The 19,027-nt window shown below is 58.7% G+C and overlaps 1 protein-coding gene across 7 annotated transcripts in view; it reads right to left on the reverse strand.

Moving 5' to 3' along the window:
* Positions 1–1,791: 1,791 nt before the first annotated feature.
* The window catches only part of ACOX3 (acyl-CoA oxidase 3, pristanoyl), a 44,782-nt gene continuing 27,546 nt past the window's right edge, over positions 1,792–19,027 (reverse strand). For all 7 annotated transcript variants that reach the window (XM_057502000.1, XM_057501996.1, XM_057501997.1 and 4 more), the window contains 7 exons: positions 17,892–18,014; positions 17,623–17,736; positions 12,077–12,192; positions 7,885–8,059; positions 6,814–6,881; positions 4,845–4,931; positions 1,792–2,387 (listed from right to left, as the gene is read on the reverse strand). In XM_057502000.1, the coding sequence (XP_057357983.1) occupies positions 2,268–2,387; positions 4,845–4,931; positions 6,814–6,881; positions 7,885–8,059; positions 12,077–12,192; positions 17,623–17,736; positions 17,892–18,014 (803 nt within the window). In that variant the 3' untranslated portion in view covers positions 1,792–2,267. The remainder of the gene's footprint in view (positions 2,388–4,844; positions 4,932–6,813; positions 6,882–7,884; positions 8,060–12,076; positions 12,193–17,622; positions 17,737–17,891; positions 18,015–19,027) is intronic.

Genomic DNA, 19,027 nt, shown 5'->3' on the forward strand with positions numbered 1-19,027 from the left:
TGCGGACTGCGGGCAGGGGCCCCACCACAGATTAAGGCAGTGACAGGCGGCGAGGGTGGGGACTGAGGCAGCCCCGCAGGCCCCTGCCATGCACGGCCTCCGCGCCCAGCTGGCTAACACGCTCCGTCTGCCGCGGGTGCCAGCTCTGCGCTTTGGGAATGAGGACATTGCCAGTGGGTAAGGACAGGCAGGTAGTGCAGTGACGGCTGCAGCCATGCTTGGCAAAGGGTTCCCGAGTCAAGCGCCTGGCCTGCCCGACGCCAGGGCCCAGGTGAGTTACCCTCCCGGGCGCAGCATACTCGTGACCCCAGACAACTTCCTTGACCTTTTTCTTAGTACAGGTGGTTTCAGACCCAAGCCTTCATGATAAAGCAAGGTGGATAAAAGAGGCAAAACATGAGAACCCAGAACTAAGGGCCTGGGGGCTTCTCCAGAGGCGACAGGAAGAGGACGGAAACGGCGGAGGGCAACGCAGACACCGGCGGCAGGAGCAGTGAGTCCCGCAGGCTGGGTAGAGCAGCGCCGTCCATGACGCCCTGGTCCTACAAGGGGACATTGGTAGGAACTGGCGTGACCCCAGCTGGCAGGCCCCTGGTCCCACACGCACTCTGGGGCTGGGCCCCCGGGTCGGGGTGGTCGGCCTTGGGGGCCCCTGAGGGGCTCTTGGTTGAGGAACAACCCCTCCTGGTATCAGTAGGCTCCAATCTATTTGGATTTGAGCTCAGAACCGGCCCATCTAAATTGCTGAGGGTCTGTGGCATCTTCTGTTGCTCCCATTCTGAGATCAGGCACGAGTATAATGGACACAATATCCTTAAAAACACGAAGGGCTTAAATTCAGGTGGGACTGCTCCCCAGTTAAACTATAATACTGATCCTGGCAGCGACCTGCCGGGACCCGAGAACGTCAGGGCGTCCGTGCAGGAGCCACCTCCTGGCCGTCTGCCGTGGCCGTGGCCTAGCCTCTCAGGGTCAGTTTCCTCATCTATAAAGGGAACATGATAACCCAACACAGCTCGCTGCTGTCTGAGGAGCCAGTGAGGTAATGAAGAGAAAGTTCCAGCACGCGGTTAAGCTACCCACGCAGATCTCCTGGCCCCAGTGGGGTGATGTGCACCCTCCCTGCAGGCATGAGCCTGAGGCTGGAGAAGTAACGGCCCACATGACTTCTGGAGCCTGAAATTCAGTCTTTAAATACAGATTCTTGCCCACGCCCTTCATGTGTGCGGGGTCCTCCAGGCTGTTTTGAGAAGAGCCGATCCTCCTTTGCTCAGCACCACTCTGCCCTGTGGGTGCCTGTGGGCCTCCAGGGCAGGAGATCAGGAGGGCACTGGGGCTGCTAATGACAAGGGCCTGGACCGATCAGGGGCCCAGGGGAAGCGGAGATGGGTTTAGGGTGAGAACCCACCTGCCGGCCCACCATCCCGACCTCGGGCAGGCGAGGGACAGGATGGAGATGTCTGTGAACCCCCCTCAGTCTGGTCTCCACAGACCTGGCCACGCTGAGGACACGCACACTCACAGTGCAGAAGAGTGTGCAGAGCAAACCCTCGCTGGGGCCAAGGAGCGCGGGCACCGCACTGGCCAAGGAACAAAGTGATGCACAGCCATGAAGAGGCTGCGAGGTCACGCTTTAAACTGACGAGACGTTCCAGTTACTATGCATTGTTTTCCTTTGGAAACATCTCCTTGAAGGAAACTTCTAGTTCCACACAGCAAAGTAATAAAACTCTTTTTCTTTTCCTCAAAACTCAAACTATTGTCATTTAGGTGATCAACAGTGCAAACTAATAAGGTTATAATATAATTTAATTATGTGATAAAGTCAAACTGGGGTTAGTAAAGAATCAGATTGGCATCATTCAGTGCTTAGTGAAGCACACTTTGTTAACCACCTCAGATAAATGCAGAGTATCTGACCAGAAAATCCCTGATTATGAGCAGTCAGCATTATATTTAGTATGTGAAAATACAATGTGTAAAGTTCCAATGATCAAAAATCGACAGTCCACCAAGCAGATGCGATTGTAGAGGCTTTTTCCAAACCAGTCCTGTGCTTCAGGTGTTATTCCTCCTGGTGCGACTCAGGTGAGCCCAGCCCAGGAGGGGCCCGTGGGCTCGGGTGCAGTGGGAGAACCAGCAGGTAAGCGCGGGGATGCACGTTCAGGGAGTGGAAGGAATCGTATTTCCTGGAACTAGAATTTGAGGTCAATGTCGTCATTAGCTTGATTTGCTCAGTTAGACTGGCTGGACCTGTGCTGGCGTAGCTACAGCTTGGCTTTCCGACTGCCCACGACAGACTTGTTGGTGGAGACCTCCGCCCACCACGAGGCCCGCTCCAGCACCTGGCTTTGCTGCAGGACACCGCTCCAGAGGTTTCTGTAGAGCTGCAGGAAACACAAACACACGGGCCCTAGAGCAAAGATTCCTTAGCGGCTGAGAGGGTAAACGCACCTCCTCTCAGGAGCTTCTGTTAAAAATATAGGAAATTCTATCCTGTTGCTTTTTATAAAAATTTTTAGATAATTTTAAATTTATATAAACCCTGTTCTTTTCAGCAGAAAACAATTGGCAAAACGCAACTATGAAGAACTGTGAAGAGCACTTATGATGAAAACATCACGTGCACCCTTTTCTTTGGGAATCCTTGTGGAAGGCGGACACTGTCTCCTAATCAGGGCGGCCATCGGGGGACCCTGCGAGCCTGCGTCACCACCTGTTCCGCAGTCTGTCCTCTCACACCGTGTGGCTGCCAGCTGGCATGGCGCAGGTGCAGCCGGGCAGCAGGATGACAGCGTGCCGGGCTGGTGGGCCCTGCTGTGTGGTCCCGGGGCCACCAGGCCTGGCTCACCACCCCCCTCTGCCTGCCCCACCAGATTGAGTCTCCTGGGCTACCTAGTCCTCCCCTCCAGGGCTTTCAAACCTGAACTGCTTTCAGCTCAGGCACCTGGCCAGGAAACTGGGAGAGCGGCTGTTGTCTCGGAGCAAGGCAGTCAGCATCCTGGGTAGCTGGTGGCTGGTTTTTCACCGGCCACAGACACGGTGCACCGCCTGCAGCTCTGAACTGTGCCACACCCACCCACCTGCGAGGCCCTGGTCCATGCGGGGGGTGGTGGTGCCTATTTTGCATCCTATCTGATGGCCACAGATGTTCTTTGGAGCAGCCACTCTCGCTGCACCTGCAATTGCACTCAGCCGCTCCCCAGCACCCTGCTGCCCTAGCTCCCAAAGATACAGATTCAGGCTTTTCCCACCGCAGGCCATAAATCTGAGGTTACATTTCACAATCTGGAGTATTATGCTCCATTCGGTAAGTGTCCTCAATAATCTTCTGCAGCTGTTATTTCATTTAAAATGAATTTCTCACCTAGTGGCACCTGGCTAAAACATCACTCCTAAAACTGGGAGAAATGGAACTGCAGAAACCATCCTGTCAGGTGAGGCCTCACGGGCGCATTCTCTTCCACGCTCCCACGGGGACCCTGGCCACACCATGTGACCAAGGTTCACTCCGTTTTCTGTCCCAAGTCCTGGCTTGGATGCGTCCTGGCTGGGTAACCCTGGGTAACCCACCTGGCCTCTCGGGACACTGGGTTTCTCCCTGGCAAAGTGGTTGTGGAAGGATGGCAGGTGCCCAGCCCTGCAGCCAGAAGACATCAGACCCTCCACAGATATGACCATCGCCACCCCTCCTGACTCCCTCCTGCCCACCCTGTGCCTGCTGCACCCACCCCAACCCAGTGTGGCCTGGGCCCTCAGAGGTTGGGGCACCTGCCCCTCCCGTCAGTTTGTTATGCCCTCACAAAGGCTGGATGCCAGTGTTCCTTGAGGACAGGTGGACAGCTCCTATCCCCTTACATTCAGTCTCCATTGAAGCAAAGCCTGAGTTGGAGGCAGGTGTCTCAGCAGAAAGAATGTGGCCTTAGGAGGCAGGGGTTGGGTGGGGTTGAAGCCTGCCCCACTGCTCACAGCCGTGAGACATCAGGCATGTGACTACAACACTCTGAAACACCACGTCCCCATGGTAAGAACAACCTGTAGGGGGTACAGTGCAGAGCTGGGAGGCCCTGAGCAGACCTGTGAGCGTTGCCCAGCATGTGGGGATACATGTGGGCTCAGGAGCAAATGCTGCAGGGACCACACAGCAGAAGAGGTGGGGGCGCGAGCCTGGGGGGCCCTGCAGCCAGAGGCCAGAGAAAACCTCTCGAGGGGCGCATTCTGCTTAGACCCAGGTGAATGGAAGGGCCCTGGTGGCGGGAAGGGCGCTGCAAAGGCCCTGCGGTGGGGATGTGCCCAGCACGATGGACAAGCAGAGAGGAGGGCAGTGAGGCTGGAGCCCAGAGAGCAGGGGGCGCCTGGTGTGAAATGGCGGCGGGGAGCCAGGCAGAGGGGTCAGGCCAGGCAGGCTGGGGGCACAGGAAGGGGACAGGTGCGGTCCCAGGTACGGGGGCGCTAGTGGGGGGCCCAGTCGGGAGCTGCCCGACAAGCTCTGCTCTTTGGAATCATTCGGGAGCACAGCAGGGCGAGAGCGGCCTGGCTGACAGGGATCCGAAGGCGGCGTGGCGCACGGGCCTCACCTCGGCATGCGGCCTACAGGGCAGTGAGTCTGCCCAGCTCTAGGGGGCGGCGGGCTGGGGAATGCTGACTCGCCCGAGACCACCCGGCTTCTCCCAGCCACTCCCTCCTGCCTGCGTGAGGACCTCCCGGAAGGCGCCAGGACTGCCTGGCCCGCCGTCATCTCCGGCTCTGCAGCAACGGCTGTCAGCCCCCCGAGTGGCCAGCTTGCCCTGGATCAACTTGCTCCCACGGCCGCGGGGCGGGCGGGGGGGGGAGGCTGCTCTGACCTGGCCGTCGGCTCTGCCGATCGGTGAGTCCAGCACAAAGTCGGGAGGGGCGATCACGTCCACCAGGGCCACCGCATCGTCTTTCAGCTGTTGGGAAACACAGTCCTAACACTTGGCAACGCCCCGAGATCTCCACGGAGACCAAGTAACAAAGCCCCGGGTGTTTGTTTAGTAACCCTGGCCTGCTGGCGGCTGGGTTACTAGTGCATGGTCTTTTCACTGGCCTGGATGACAGATTCCCTCAGTGAGTGCTGAATATTTTCACCATGTTGCTATTCACTCAAGACTTCCAACGTGTTATTTGTTCCAACAGGCAGGGGCTGCTCGTAGAAGTGTCGATTCAGCAGCTCGCTAACTGGCAACTGTCCTCAGGTCCGTCTCTGACCCCTGACTTATCTGGGCAGTGGCTGTTCCAACATAGGAAATATGCCCAGGAAAAGTCACAGAGAAGGCATTTATGGGCACCTGGAAAAGTCATGCAAGCGCTCTTCCGTTCAGTTTTATTACTCTCTCATTTCATTATTCAAATCGTTCTTTGGTATGACAAGTGGAATTTATATGAGCAGACTCCCAAGAATTTCTTGAAATGCAAAAACAATTTTTCCTTAAAGTAATTGTTAGACACCACGGCTGTGCTGGAGAAAGCACCAGAATGCAGTAACTTCGGTGACACAGGCTGAGGGCAGCCAGCTGGCACAGAGCCAACATTACAACAGGGGGAGGTGAGTACTCGCCCCACAGCCACGCATAACTTCTCACTGCAGGTCGGGAGCTCCCGCAGGCCCAGCTGCCCCAGAGGGGAACCACCAGCAGGGCAAGACTTTATGAAGGGCCAGATAGGACAGCCTGGCTTTTCAGGCCAGGGGTCTCTGCCCTGCTGCTGGCCTGAGCCGAGGCAGCCTGGATGCACCCACAGATGGCACACGGGGCCGGACACTACTGGGACTGCTGGCCCTGTCCAGGACTAAGAGTGGGCGCCCCTCCATCCAGCTGACCAGCCCTCCCTGGTGAAAGGACCCGATCTGCCAGGGGGTAGAGACAAGGTGTGGGCTGTTCTCGGGACATGACCGCGGGCCTCAGTCGCAGCTGCGCAGTGCCCAGGGAGGCTGCCTTCGAGGGCAAGGGAAACAACCGTAGCATTTATAAACAATTCACCACCATGGAACACCTGAAGGAAACTCCCTTCCTGCCACTGGTTCTACTTAAAGAAAAGTAAGTGTGGTCAATATATGTGCAGTGATTACAGATGCAGCCTTACCCAGATCCCACAGAGAGAGAGGCATGCTGCTTATGAAGTGGACCCAGAGGGCAGCGTGAACCCACCCCAAAGCTACTGCCTGACGACATCCACTCGGAGCCCTGACGAGGAGAACGCAGTGGCATGTCACTGTCATTGAGACGCTGGATCAAAGGTTGGCAGAGCTTTGCCTCACTTCCTACCATCCCAGGAACAGTACCAGCAATTGCGGCTGCTCGGCCAGGCAGGCAGCACCAACACACATGGCTTGTTAAGTGTAAATCAGCTAAAATGAAAGAAAATTGAACATCCTCAATCCACTGCCTACAGCCCCATGTGGCTCACGGTGGCCATGTGGGTCGGTGCAGCTCCAGACCATGACCGTGCCTGTAGAAAGTTCGGCTGGGCAGAGCCACCAGGCCATGAAGTAGGCCCAGGCCATTGAGGTTTCTGGGTGACCAAAGTGAACGCATACAATACACAGGTCAAATACCGTGACCTTAAGTTGGAGGTGGTGCACCTTGAAATGCAAGAGATAAAGCTCATCAGTGCACGGATTCTGTGGCATTCCCCAAAAGCCACTCTTGTCCCAGAATAATCTCGTGATTTTCCTGTTCTCGTTAACACGGCATGCACAGAAACAGGTGAGAAGCAAAGGCGCGTGTGAATTAATACAGAGTGGCTGCGTCGATGCGTGGAAACCGCGATAATATAAAGGTGACTACCACTCACCTGGGAGCACAGGTCCAAGATGGCGTTCTCTATCATTTTACCTGCTTGCTCGCCAGAAAAGTAGCCACCTGTAAACACACCGCCGGTTATACTGGGGTCCGCTACCACCCAGAAACACTAATCGTCCTGACACGGCTTCTGAACTAGTCCTGCAGGAGCCCGTGGAGCCCCTCTCCTGTGACAATGTCCTGCTGCTGAGCCCAGCGGTGGCCCCCTCACAGGGCTGTGTTCTGGGGCCCCTCCCTGCCACTGCACTTGTACCAGGCCGGGTGGTGGCCCCCCCTGCTGCGGGTGTTGCCATGTGTCCAGCAGGCCCAGGGACCTGGCCTGTGCACCACAGACCTGCAGACATAGAACCTGCTCCTCTGATTTTTGCTGAAGAAAACTGGCTGCTCGGACTTGTCCCGTCTCAGAGTCTCCTGCCCTGCACCCTGCCCTGCCTGCCACTCTCTCTGCGGCCAAGCCCACCCTTCCCTTTGTTGACCCTGTGCTCTCTCTGCCTCCATGGGGCAGCACCAGCCCACAGGGGGAAGACCTGGGTTCCTGGCCAGGGGTAGGGCAAAACCCCTCACTCTTCCTAAGGCCCAGAAGAAAGCCCAGGATGTGAACAGATGTGCAGGTCAGCTGTAGCATTAATGTGTTATGGGACAATCCAGAAAGTGTCCGGAAGGGCTTCTTTGGAGGACAATACTGAGAAAATCCCATTTCTACCCATCTTCCGGGAGTTAGCCCAGGCATCACCTCCTCCAGGAAGCCCTCCTGGGTCCCCAGACAGGGCATTCCTGAAGGCCCCTCCCCAGGAGCCTGGGCCAGTGAGTATCTGTGCTCTGTGGAGCCCAGCGCTGTGGGCTTTAGCTCTCTCTGACCGGCTCCTGCTCAGTGTACCACCGGAAGTGCTCTCTGAACCCAACTGGGCACGGCCTGCAAGGGGCCTGAAGGGAGCTGTGCATCTGAAGCCGCTTTCCAGTTCGGATCTGGGCCCTTCCGCCAGGAAATCCATGCAGCAGTGGGCCCTCCCTGGACAGGCCAAGGCTCCGGGACAAGCAGAGGGCGCCCGCCACAGGGGCTCACCTCGGTAGAGCAGCGCCGTGTGCTGGCTCAGGGACCACAGGGCGTAGAGGGCACTGAGCCGCCCCAGCACGGCCCGCAGCGAGGGCGGCACGCTGGGCTGATGTGTGTACGCATGGAACCTCCGCACCACGGTGAGCTCCAGGAACGCCAGGGCCAAGGAGCGGCAGTAATACACCTGGAAACAGACCACAGACAGGGCCGCGGTCGCCAGCGGGCAGCTGGGCCCAGCCACAGCACCAGTTCCAGGAGGGCACTAAGACCGGGGCAGGCAGCGTACAGATACGCAGCGTGGAGCATCACTGTGGAAACGGGACTGGAAGGCTGCACGGAAACAAACTGGGGCTGCAGCCGCTCTGGAAACAGGTGACAGCCCCCTGCTCGGTCCCGCCCGGGTGGGGGCCACGGACAACGGTGCTTGCCCTGCGCTGGCCTGGCCCTGCAGTGGGCTCCCCAAGGACACAAGATCCAGTGACTTTTGCCCCTAGGGCCGCTGAGAAGGCGCTAGCGAGCTGTGCCCGTGACCCCGGCCCCTCTCCTCGGGTTCCTGAAGCGGCAGTTTTCTCCCACTCCTGTCTCACATCCAGGAGCAGGGGCCCGCTGACTGGAGGCCGGGGTGGGGCACCCCCAGCTGAGCTGCGTCTGCACAGAGGTTCTGGTGCCAGCTGGGTCTGTGAGGGCAGGGGCTCACCACAGGGCTTCTGGTCCCAACTCTTTTCTTAGCCAATACTGAAAACACCTGATAATCATTAGCTTCATTTACTAGCTTTTCTTCCCCATCTCCAATTTATCATTTTACCAGATTTTTTAAATTAGAAAAACAGTACATGCACTGCCTGATTTGTTATAATGAGCATGTGTTACTTGTGAAATTAAAAAAATAATCCTTCTCGGTGATGAACGGGGAAGATGGGGAAAGCTGACACGAGGCCCTTGCCAAGCGCTTGGCATGGCTCTGCCCCCAGCGTCAGCCCCGAGTGCCAGCCAGCACTCAACGGCGCAGGTGAGGAGGGCGTGCCGGGGTGGTGGGGCGTGTTGGCGATGGAGGGTGACTCTGCCTCCATGGCCTGCTCTGACTTTCAGAGCCAGCACCGGCCGCCACCTTCAAGGCCCTCCCGGGGCCCTGACACAAAGAGGCCCAGGAGAAAATTCCGGGGAGGATGCTTTGTCCCGCCTCCTGCCAGTCTGGCCCATCCTGACCTGGCTGGGCTGCTGTGTGCCAAGAGGACACGTGCCCTGTTTCCCACTGCCCTCCACACGAGGGCCAGCCTGGGCCTGCAGAGCGTCTGTGCCCCCTTCTGCTCTGGTGTCCCATTGTGCTGGGGGATGTGGGTGCTCACAGAGAGGACCTGCCACAGCTGACGAAGCAGGAGGGTGACAAGGACCAAGCTAAATGCTCCCAGCACATCGCCTCGACCTCGCCTCAACCCTGGGGCTGCAATACGGTCAGTTGGCAAGGGCCTGAACCCAGGGGTCTGGCCCCAGCACCCGCCCTTAACGACTTAACTACTTCACTGGAGCACATCATACAGGTGAACGTGCACCAGCCCCAAGGTGCTCAGGCGCTGCCGGCTCCTCCCCTCCTGGGAGCCTCCTGAATCCCCCAGGCCAGGCTGGCCCAGCAGCGCCCCTGACCAGGTCTTACAGCAGAGGCCAGCAGCAGGCCTGGAAACGCAGCTCTGTGTGAGCTTGCTGCCATCCTGAGGCCCGCTGAGCCTGATTCACAACGCGGCAGATAATGACCTGGCCTTGGGAGAGCCGGCTTCGAAGTCCACTAGGCTTTTACGAGGGTACGAGCATGAAGAGACACACACCTGATGCCAGGGGGCGGCCCACTGCCAGCCCTCCCTGCCACACCCGGGTGCCCCGGGCCAGGCTCTCCTCTCGAGCCCCGACCCGCAGTAACCCAGGGAAGGCGTGACAAACTAATCAGGATGCAGATGCTGATGTCTGGAGTGCTCTGATTGCAAGTAATGGGGACTTCAGGCAAAACAAACTCCAAAGTGTCCAAGTTTAGGGGTCAGGTGCGCAGCTCAGGGAAGGGCCGGGTCTGGGGTCCACAGACTTGGGCTCAATGGAGGCCTGCACAGCTGGGCCAGGTGACCTTGGGCACCTCTCTTGGCCTCAGTTTCCTTACGCATCAGAGATGCCCTGGTGTGTGACGGCTGCAAGGAGCCTCGTGTGCGGCTGGGGGAGAAACATTCTCATCTGCCACTGGACGCAGCTCTGGATGGAGTCCCAAGGAACCTGTGGCAGGCTGGTTCCAGGGGAGGGGACGCCACCACCCCCCTTTTGTATCTTCTCACTTGGAACATGTGAGGGTGTTAACCAAAAGATGCAGCAAATACACCTTTTTTTTTTTTAAGAACCTGTGTGTGCCTGGCTTGTAGCCAGTAGACAGTAAATGGCAGCTGTTGGCAGGAACCCATAGGTAAAGGCTAATAAACTTCCCCAGCTCAGTCAGGGGTAAGCAATTTTGTATTTCAACCAACGCAGCCAGAAACTGCCCCAAAGGGACACAGCCGTTCACAGCCAGTGACAGCGAAGGGAATGGCCGCTGGCCTCTGGATGCTGTCTGCCAGCCTGCGTGCCCCTGGCCCTGGTTCCCAGGCAGGCCGCCCTCGATGGCGGGATGTCTTTCCCCACCGCGGACGCTCTGTGAGCTCCGAGTCCCACGTGCTCCCCAGCCTATGATCTGTGCTCTGCCTTCTGTCTGTGGCATCTTCCACTATTCAGAAAGAGGGAACGTTTATGCAGTCCGAGGCAACAGTTTCTTTTTTACAGATTCCGAGTCTCCTGTCTTAGCAGGCTCGTCCCACCTCAAGGTCATGTAGATACTCTCTCAAGTTTTCTTCGCACGCTCTTGCTGCTGGGGTGACCACATGGGAGGCGTACGGCCTCCCTGGGACCCTTGAACGCCCAGCTCGGGCCTCGGGCAGCTCTCGGCTGTCAGAAATGACCCAGCGCTTGCTCTCAAAATGGTCCGTGACCCAGACCAGGTGCGCAAAACGCAGACCCCTCTTGGGTCATTACGTTCTCCTCCAGGCCTCAGGGCCCCCTTGCTGTCCATGGTCACAGCTGCTCTTTGTGGCTGCCTCTCAGCTTGTGTGCCGGTCAGCTCTACCGCCCTCCCCAGGGAGTCCTGGGCCGGCTGGCACCCCACCCTACTTTGCCACATGAACCACTGAAATGCTGTCCTGAAGTTCTTCAACAAACATCTAAAGGCAAATTATGTCTCAAACAGGTGAGCCACCCATAGGGTTCCGCTGTCAGAGAGCATGTGCCAGGCCCCAGGCCCTAGGCAGCGGGCATGGGTGCTAAGAGAGAGTGCCGAGCTTACAGACATTCTGGGTGGCTCCCTGGACTCAGCTGCAGTGGGAACGGGCACCTCCGTGCCCTCTGTCTCTTCGGGTCATGACATAACCTGGGAGGATCTCTATTCCCAGTTCTGGAGAGACCATCCAACAGCAGAGAAAGTGGTGATGTGGGATGAATTAACACTCACCCCTCAGTTTCCAAATGCCAAGCCTACTGTGGCCCGGCCCCTTCTGAAGGGTCCTCTCTGAGGCTGTGGCCGGTCCCTGTGGAGCTGAATGGAGCTCGGTGACGCTGGCCATCTGCTGAGTCTGTGGGACAGATCCTGGTCTACTCGCCCTTGGCAGGAGCCTCTCCAATCAAGACCCATCTCATCTCATCTCCACCCCTGGGCAAGTGTGACCAGCAGGTCCCCAGAGGCCCTGGCAGCTTTGCTTCCAGCTGTGTGTGCCTGCAGGTGAAGCCACCCCTCCCGGCTTAGGGGTGAGCTGGGCCCACCCCCGCCACAGCTCCTTGTGGAGGGCAGCAGACAAGCAGAATCTGGTGCTGAACACCAGCATGACCGCCACAAGCCATCGAGCCGTCACTGTGCCAGCCGGGGCACCCGGGCCGGTGTCCCAGTCACACCGCATGTCCAAGGCTCCTACAACCTGATGTCCCAACTCCACTCCTGTGGCTCTGGCTGCCAGGAGGCCCACACTCTTCCACAGCCTGGCTTGGGAGCTGCCACCATCCGACGGCAAACCACGGTGCAAAGAGGCCAGGCAACGGCCTGAGGTCACAGGGCTGGAGGGCCGGGGCCTGCCACCACTAGGACGTCCGGCTGACACAGGGATTGGGGGCCAGGAATGACAAGGCAGGGGCGGACACAAGCACTTACCTGGCAGTTGTTTCTTGCATCAAAGTCATTCTTTCCTGACCTTTTCTCTTGATCCAACTTTTGGTGACTCTCTTGGAGCAGGTAACAAACCAACCACTCGTAGGCTGCCAGGGGGACTTCAAAACAGGAAACACAAGAGAAGGTGACGGTAGAGCGGCTGACATGTGTCCTGTGTTCACATAGATACATGGTATGCAGGCACCTTGTGTACACAGAAACCATGACACGTGTGTGAGTCCAGTTCACAGACACAGAAACTGAGGCAGGGGGAGGGGCTAACCAGGGACAGGACGTTTCCTGGCTCTGCTGCAAGGCCTCAGGAGTCCCATACTCTTCTCGTGACCCCGAGGTGAGGGCAAACACCCCACTGGCAATGGCTGCACATTCAGGCTGGCGCTCACGTGCTAGTCTGCATGAAGTGGGGGCGCGTGCCCTCAGTGCCACCCATATTTGCATGGACAGCAGGACGACTTTAGGGCAGATGGCAGACAAACGACGGGAGGAAGGGGCAACCGTCCACTGGGCTGGCCCAACCCTCGACCTCCCTGCTGCTGGCAGGCCGCTGAGCCAGGAGCGCACACAGGCTCCCTGAGGCCTCACCCCACATGCCCCTTCCTCCCTGCAGCCCCAAGGGGAGGAAGAGAGGCAGCCGCAGAGGGGAAAGAGCCACAGCCAGGCTGGAGCGGGCAGACCGCAGGAAGGGCCCAGGGGCGCAGCCCCCGGCCTCACCCTGCCCCAGGCGCCTGCCCACACCCTGTCGTTCTCGTCACATCTCAGCTGGGGCTGACACGTCCATGGCACCTCCTGTGGACCAGCCATGCTCCAAGAATTTCACAGTTCCTCAAACACCCTGCCCAGCTGTGCTGCTGAGGATGTGGGGCACAAGGGGGTGCCCAGAGCATGCAGCTGGTGAGCAAGAGGTGTTATGACCTGGCCGTGTGGCTGAGTCCACGCTTTCACCCCCACCTGGGCACAGGTCTGGCACTGGGGTGTGCAGGACGCAGGGGTCCCTTCAGCCTGGCAGCTGCTCTTGGCTCAGAGCTCCCAGGACAAGAGGGATCTGGCCACGCTGGGTCTGGGGCTTCTGGTCACAGCTGTTCCGGGGAAGGGTCACAGCCCTTGCTGGGATCCTGCCTGCTGCAGGCCCGGCTGTCTCACAGCGATTCTGAGTCAATCCTCACAGCACAACTGACAGCTCCATTAAAGAGTAAAACAGTTACCAGGGCTGAGGAGAGGAAGGCTTGGAGATGGCAAGCAGCCACCCCAGCTTGCACAGCTGCCAAGAGGGATTGCTGAGGGAACACAGGCTCCTTGGACACATAATCTGCACAGCCATTCTCCGGGAGCCCAGCAAGGCAGATGGAGGGGGCCCTGGGGTGAGGCACCCTTCCCAGCACCCGCAGGTGGATGGGGCCCCCAACAGACAAGTTCACGTCCTGCCCCGGAACCTGCGGATGTGCCCTTCCTTGGGAAGAAGGTCTGTGCGGATATAACCAGCTAAGGGCGTCAAGATGAGATCTTGGAGTGGGTGGGCCCTGCGTCCAACACAAGCGCCCATATGAGAGGCGGGGAGGCCAGTGAGGGTGGCGCAGGGATGGGAGTGAGGCGGCCACAGTCCAGAGCGCTGGGCCCTCGAGGCTGAGCTGGCAGGAAGGGTCCCCCAGGTCTTCAGAGGGAGGCAGCCCTGCCCATGCCTCAACTCTGGACGTCGGCCCAGGCCCAGGGAGAGCAGCTCCTGCTGTACTCCGCACCCAGGCTGTGCCCGGGACCGACACGCGGAGCCCACGGGCATCCAGAGCCCAGACGCCGTCCTTCAGGGCGTCCCTGCAGCCAGCGCGGAACCAGAGCAGACGCGGACAGGGCCCGTTCTGACCAAGGCCTGTTCTGGAGGCCCGGAGACTGCCGCTCCCTCACTGACTGCCAGGGGGTGGGCCGTCGCAAGCGGTGAAAGGGGGTGTCGGGAGACTGGCATTTTCCATGACGTATGTACATAGCAACAAAGCCCAAGGAAGCTGCTGAGGCCAGAAATGGCCGGTGCTGAGTCCTCATGGGAGCCAGAGGCCCCCGTGCCCAGTGACGCCTCACCCGCAGCCCACTGTCCCTCACCGTCTGTCGAAGCTCGTCCCAAACTCAGCCCTTAAAGGCATCCCTCTGCGGTGGGCACGCTACAGCGGAAGCTTCCTGAATGTCCAGGTGGTGTCCACAGCAGATGTAACCCACGGTGCCTGACAGCGATGACAGATCCGGGGTCTGCTCTGTGCTTCATGGAAAGCAAGCTCGAAGCAGGTGTTGTTTGAACCCTTATTTTTTTAGAAACTCCACGTTCAGCTCTTAATTTTTTATAAAAAAGTACATCACGTTGCTTCTACATGTTTGCACGGGAGGGAGAAGAGTCCGTAGCAAACACAGGAAAGCGCACGCAGGTGACGATGAGCAGGGCGTTGTGTGGACAAGCCACGGAATCCATCCGGAAGTGAGGAACCACTTATGACCAAACTCTGGCACGGTTCGGCAGGACGCTCCTGGCGGGGGCTGCTAACGGCATCTGTCCTATGCCCGCCCTGGGTCACAAGCTGCTTTCGGAGTGCCACGGGCACAGGGACTCCTCGGGACTCCACTGAATCCCCCTCCGAACCGCTCGACTGCCCGTCATCCTGTGGCTGGAGCTGAGCACAGCCTGTCCCGCCACGCCGGTGATGGGCCTCACGTGAAGTGATGGTCCTCAGGTGCGCGGGACCCTCGGCAAAACCCATCCCCAGCGCACATGCTTGTGCGTAGACCCAAGGAACCTGAACGGGGGCCAGGCCTGCCCTTCCCTCTCCGAATGAACATTTTATTCCCTGAAGAAAAAGCTTCTGACTTCCAAGGAGGCCGCCCTCAAATACCAGATGGCCTTGCGCCCAGTCCTGCAGAGCTTGGGGGTCCTAAGTCTTTTATGTAATTTTTACCAAAGGTCCAGTGGCAATCCCGCCCCGAGATTTTGGATCTGATGAGCCGAGGCCTGAGACAAGGGGCTGGTGGCACTGCAAGCTCTCTGCTCGGCGTGGAAAACATCCGTGCTCAGTGCCAAGCAGCTTTCGCCAAATGAATTTTAGCTACGTGGACGAGCCACAGAATTCTTCTGGAAATGAGGAATCACTGTTGCATTTTTCCTCCAGAAAATGCTTCCACTGTTAGACGGATCTTGCAGAAATGAGGGTGCTCCCAGGAGCAACCTGGTGTGGCCCAGGCACTTCCCTGATGCTGGTTGACAAAAACTGCCTTTCCTCCCACAGCCTCAGCGAGTGGGAAGAACACGAGCAGAGCATGGCGGACAGTCAGGAGGCAGGCGGGCCACTTGTTTACCTTTTGATTTTACAAAGGTGATGGTTTTAGGGAAAATTCTGGTTGGGTTGATGTTATTAGAATGACTAGGTCGTTTTTTAGTGCTTTCTGCAGCAACTGTTGGTTGGAGATCTCTGTACCCATGATGAACAGATCTTCAAGCGTGTCCTGTTTCCTCTAGGTGCTAAAAAAACGGCAGATGACAAACTGTAAGGTCAGTCATTGCCAGAAAAATTATAACAAAGTGCGGTGGCCAGTGAGAAATCAAGTCATTACTAGCAGGAAGGTCTCCCGGAGGAGGAGGAGGGTGACAGGCAGCTGGGGTCCACCCCGCCAGGGCTGCAGGCTTGGCAGATGGGTCGGCGCCATCTTGCTGTCCACCTCAGTCTCTCTGGAAGACGTGAGTAGGGGATGCAGGCCCGCAGGGCTGGCCTGCTGCTCTCCGTCCTCACGTAAGGGACGGCAGCAGCTCCTTCACCCAGGGCACCGAGTGGCCCCAGGCCCTCAGGGACGCTCAGTCGGGGGCCTCCAGGCTGCAGAGCCAGTGCCCTCCTGCCACGCCAAAGGGCCTCTGCGGCAGTGTGTGGTGGAATGAACGACATCTCCACGGTGATTTCCATGGTTAGCTAGACCCCTACACAGCTGTGGGTCTGAACAGCTGTCGGCAGTTACTGAGCCCGTCTAGGGCACGAGCACTGTGCCAAGCGCTTCGTGTCAGCTTGTCTACCTCAGAAAAGCCTTTGAGCCAGGCACTGCTATTACTCCAGGGCACAGGCCAGGAAACTGTGGCAGGAGGGTACAGGACCGACCTTATGCCCACAGCAGGGGTGCAGAGGGGCCAGGGGAAGACCTGGGGCCAGGGAAGGGGTCTCGCTGTCCTGGCAGGTGAGCGGCGCCTCCGGTTTCTTGGGTGACTCACCAGGAGAGTCAGCCACGCCCGACCCACAAGTATGTGCTCTATGATGCAGCCCCAGCTCCACGCTAAGTCTCAAGGGGCTGGGAAACAAGTGCTCGGGTGGCAGCGAGCAGCACGTGCACTCGTGCTAGCGGGTAAGGTGACGATGGTGTCGGTGTGACTCAAGGCCGCCATTTTTGATACAGGAGCTAAGGGCGAGTGGGACAGCATGGGAGGCAGGTGTGTCCTCGGAGCCAGGCAGTAGGCAGTGGGGACACAGAGCCAGGGAGAGGGTCCAGCCCTGCCCCTCCTACAGCCTCGTCTCAGTGCCCGCGGGGAGACTCCAGGGACTGTGGCCGAGACCCTGCACTCCGGATAGCAACAGGTGTGGGCCCAGACCCGGACACTGGCTTCCACCTGGGACGGGCCACTGGGCATCCGGAGCCCCAGCTGTGGGAGGGTGACGTGCTCCACACAAACGGAGGATACCAGGGACGGGACACAGGTGGGGGGACAGGGATGCGGAAGGGTACAGTACAGGGTGGGGATGGGGATGGGGACAGGAGGGGCTGGGGTCAAGGCAGCAGCACCCCAGTTCCTCCCCTCAGGCCCCCCCGCACTAGGCCCTGTCCTGCAGGCTTCTCCGCCCCCTCCACCACCACCCCACCACCTGCTCAGGATGTATTCCCTCGCCTCACCCCTTAAGAGCTCAGTGAAATGTGTAGAGTCAGTGGGCAAAAACACAAGAGCAAGTGCCCCCCAGAGAGAGACCGCAGGCCAAGGTTGAGCAGGTGCTCTGGCAGGAGCTTTGCAACCTGCGCCTCTGCCCACCTATGGCCGGCGCCCCCCGCTGTCCACGGACAGGCGCCATGACAGCAAAGTGGGGCCACTGCCTGCGCAGATGGGATAACTGTGTCCAAGTGAGAGGAGCAGAGAGACAAAATGCTGACCGCAGCCGAGGCTGGAACAGGAGCTGAGCAGCAAATGAGGCGGGGGGTGCTGGGGGGCAGCCGGGGGCAGGGAGAGAGGCACCACCGGGCCCAGAGAGCAGGCCCGGAGCAGGAGCCCTGAGCAGACAGCTGCCCCTGTGAGGGGACCCGACCCAGAGGCAGTGGGCGGGACAGAGACTGGCCCCCCGACGCCTGCCAGTCTTCACCCATGGGGAGCAGTCCGGCCCCTTTCCATCTCTGCAGTCGGAGCCCAACTGGGCGTTGGGCCCAGGGCCTCCCCCGGCCCTGCTGCTGGCTGTGATGGCCAGAGGCCCCACCCGGGGCAAGGCCCGCCCACCGCGGTCCCACAGGAGGGGGACGGGAGAGAGCATATTCACCTGAGGAGTCCAGGCAGCCGCCGCCGCTGGGGCCCTCGAACCTCCGGCCAAGGATGTCTGAAGAGGCTTCCAGAAAGTTCACGGTCTTCAGAGGGCTCTCAAAGCGAGCGCCACCTAGGAGCACACCCAGGGGCTCTGTGGACCCCAAACCAGAGCGCATCCCAGAAGTGCCCCAGCATCTGCCCTGGCCGACACCGCTGAGTGACAGTCCCCTCCTGGCAAGCTCAGGGCACCCTGGCCGGGGCTCACTCGGCCGCGGCCCGGCTCACCTTGGCCCTGGCGAGCCCACAGGCCGAGCAGGTAGTTGCTGGTCTGCTGCAGCAGGACATTGTTGTCACCTTCGTATGTGCAGTTCGGGTCATTGTCGTCTCTGAGGTTGCCCAGGCGATTCACTGCAACGGGAGCCAAGAATCTCATCCCAGGGGGCACGCACGTGAGGAGCATGCCGACCCCTCTGGGCCTGGACTCCAGACCTGCCTCCCACCCGGCCCAGCCCCCAGCCTCCAGATATCAGCCGCTCCAGTTCACACCGAACGGCCTGGGTTTGAATTGTGCTGCGGCCACTTAGCCGTGGATTCTTTTCAATAAACACACCAGAAAAGGTTTTGGGGATCTGCGACAATTTGAAAAAACTTGCATATGAACCGCACAGCCAAGAAATATTGAAAAAAATGAAGAAAAGGTTAGGTATGTCCTGAATGCATAAAGCATCTATAGATACTAGTCTATTTTATTGTTTGCTACCATAAAATCAACAGAAGGCAGTTAGTAGTTTTAGTTCTGGGGAGTCAAAAGTTATATGCAGATTTTCAATGACATGGGTCAGCACCCTGACCCTGAGTTGTTCAAGGGCCAACCGTAGTGGTGACACCCGGTAAGGTAGCCGGGCAGGTGAAGGGGCACCCCCGCCCCCGGGAAAGAGCCAGCACGGTGCTGGTGAGCACTGAGCACACTGTCACCACCCGGCTTTGAAGGTCACCTGGCATGAGCTCCCTCCAGAGTGGGGGCCGCAGACAGACAGAGGACGCTTCCGGGGGGCTGACACCCAGGGCCCTGGGCCCTTCTTTCTTCTACATCTGAATGAACCTTCTTTTAAACAAGAAATTTCAAATATCTGAAGACAACTCTCATTTTTCTTTTGTTGTCTCTCCTGCCAGTGGAGTGTCCCAGATCCTTTGAATATTTTATAAAATATGCTTGCCAGCCGGTCCTCACCTGGGCCTCCAGCCTCTGACAGAGCGTGTTCTCCCAGTGTGAGGCTGGGATGGGGGGGATCAGCAGGAAAAGGAGTGGGACCTAACTTCCCATGCTCACATCCCGCGAGTGTGTAAGGTGTTCTGTAGCAGCCACAAGGCTGGCGTCGCCTGTAACACCTTGATTGTTTTCCTAACTCACTGTGCCATGC

Source organism: Manis pentadactyla, chromosome 5, assembly GCF_030020395.1.
Source record: "Manis pentadactyla isolate mManPen7 chromosome 5, mManPen7.hap1, whole genome shotgun sequence".
Taxonomy (NCBI): domain Eukaryota; kingdom Metazoa; phylum Chordata; class Mammalia; order Pholidota; family Manidae; genus Manis; species Manis pentadactyla.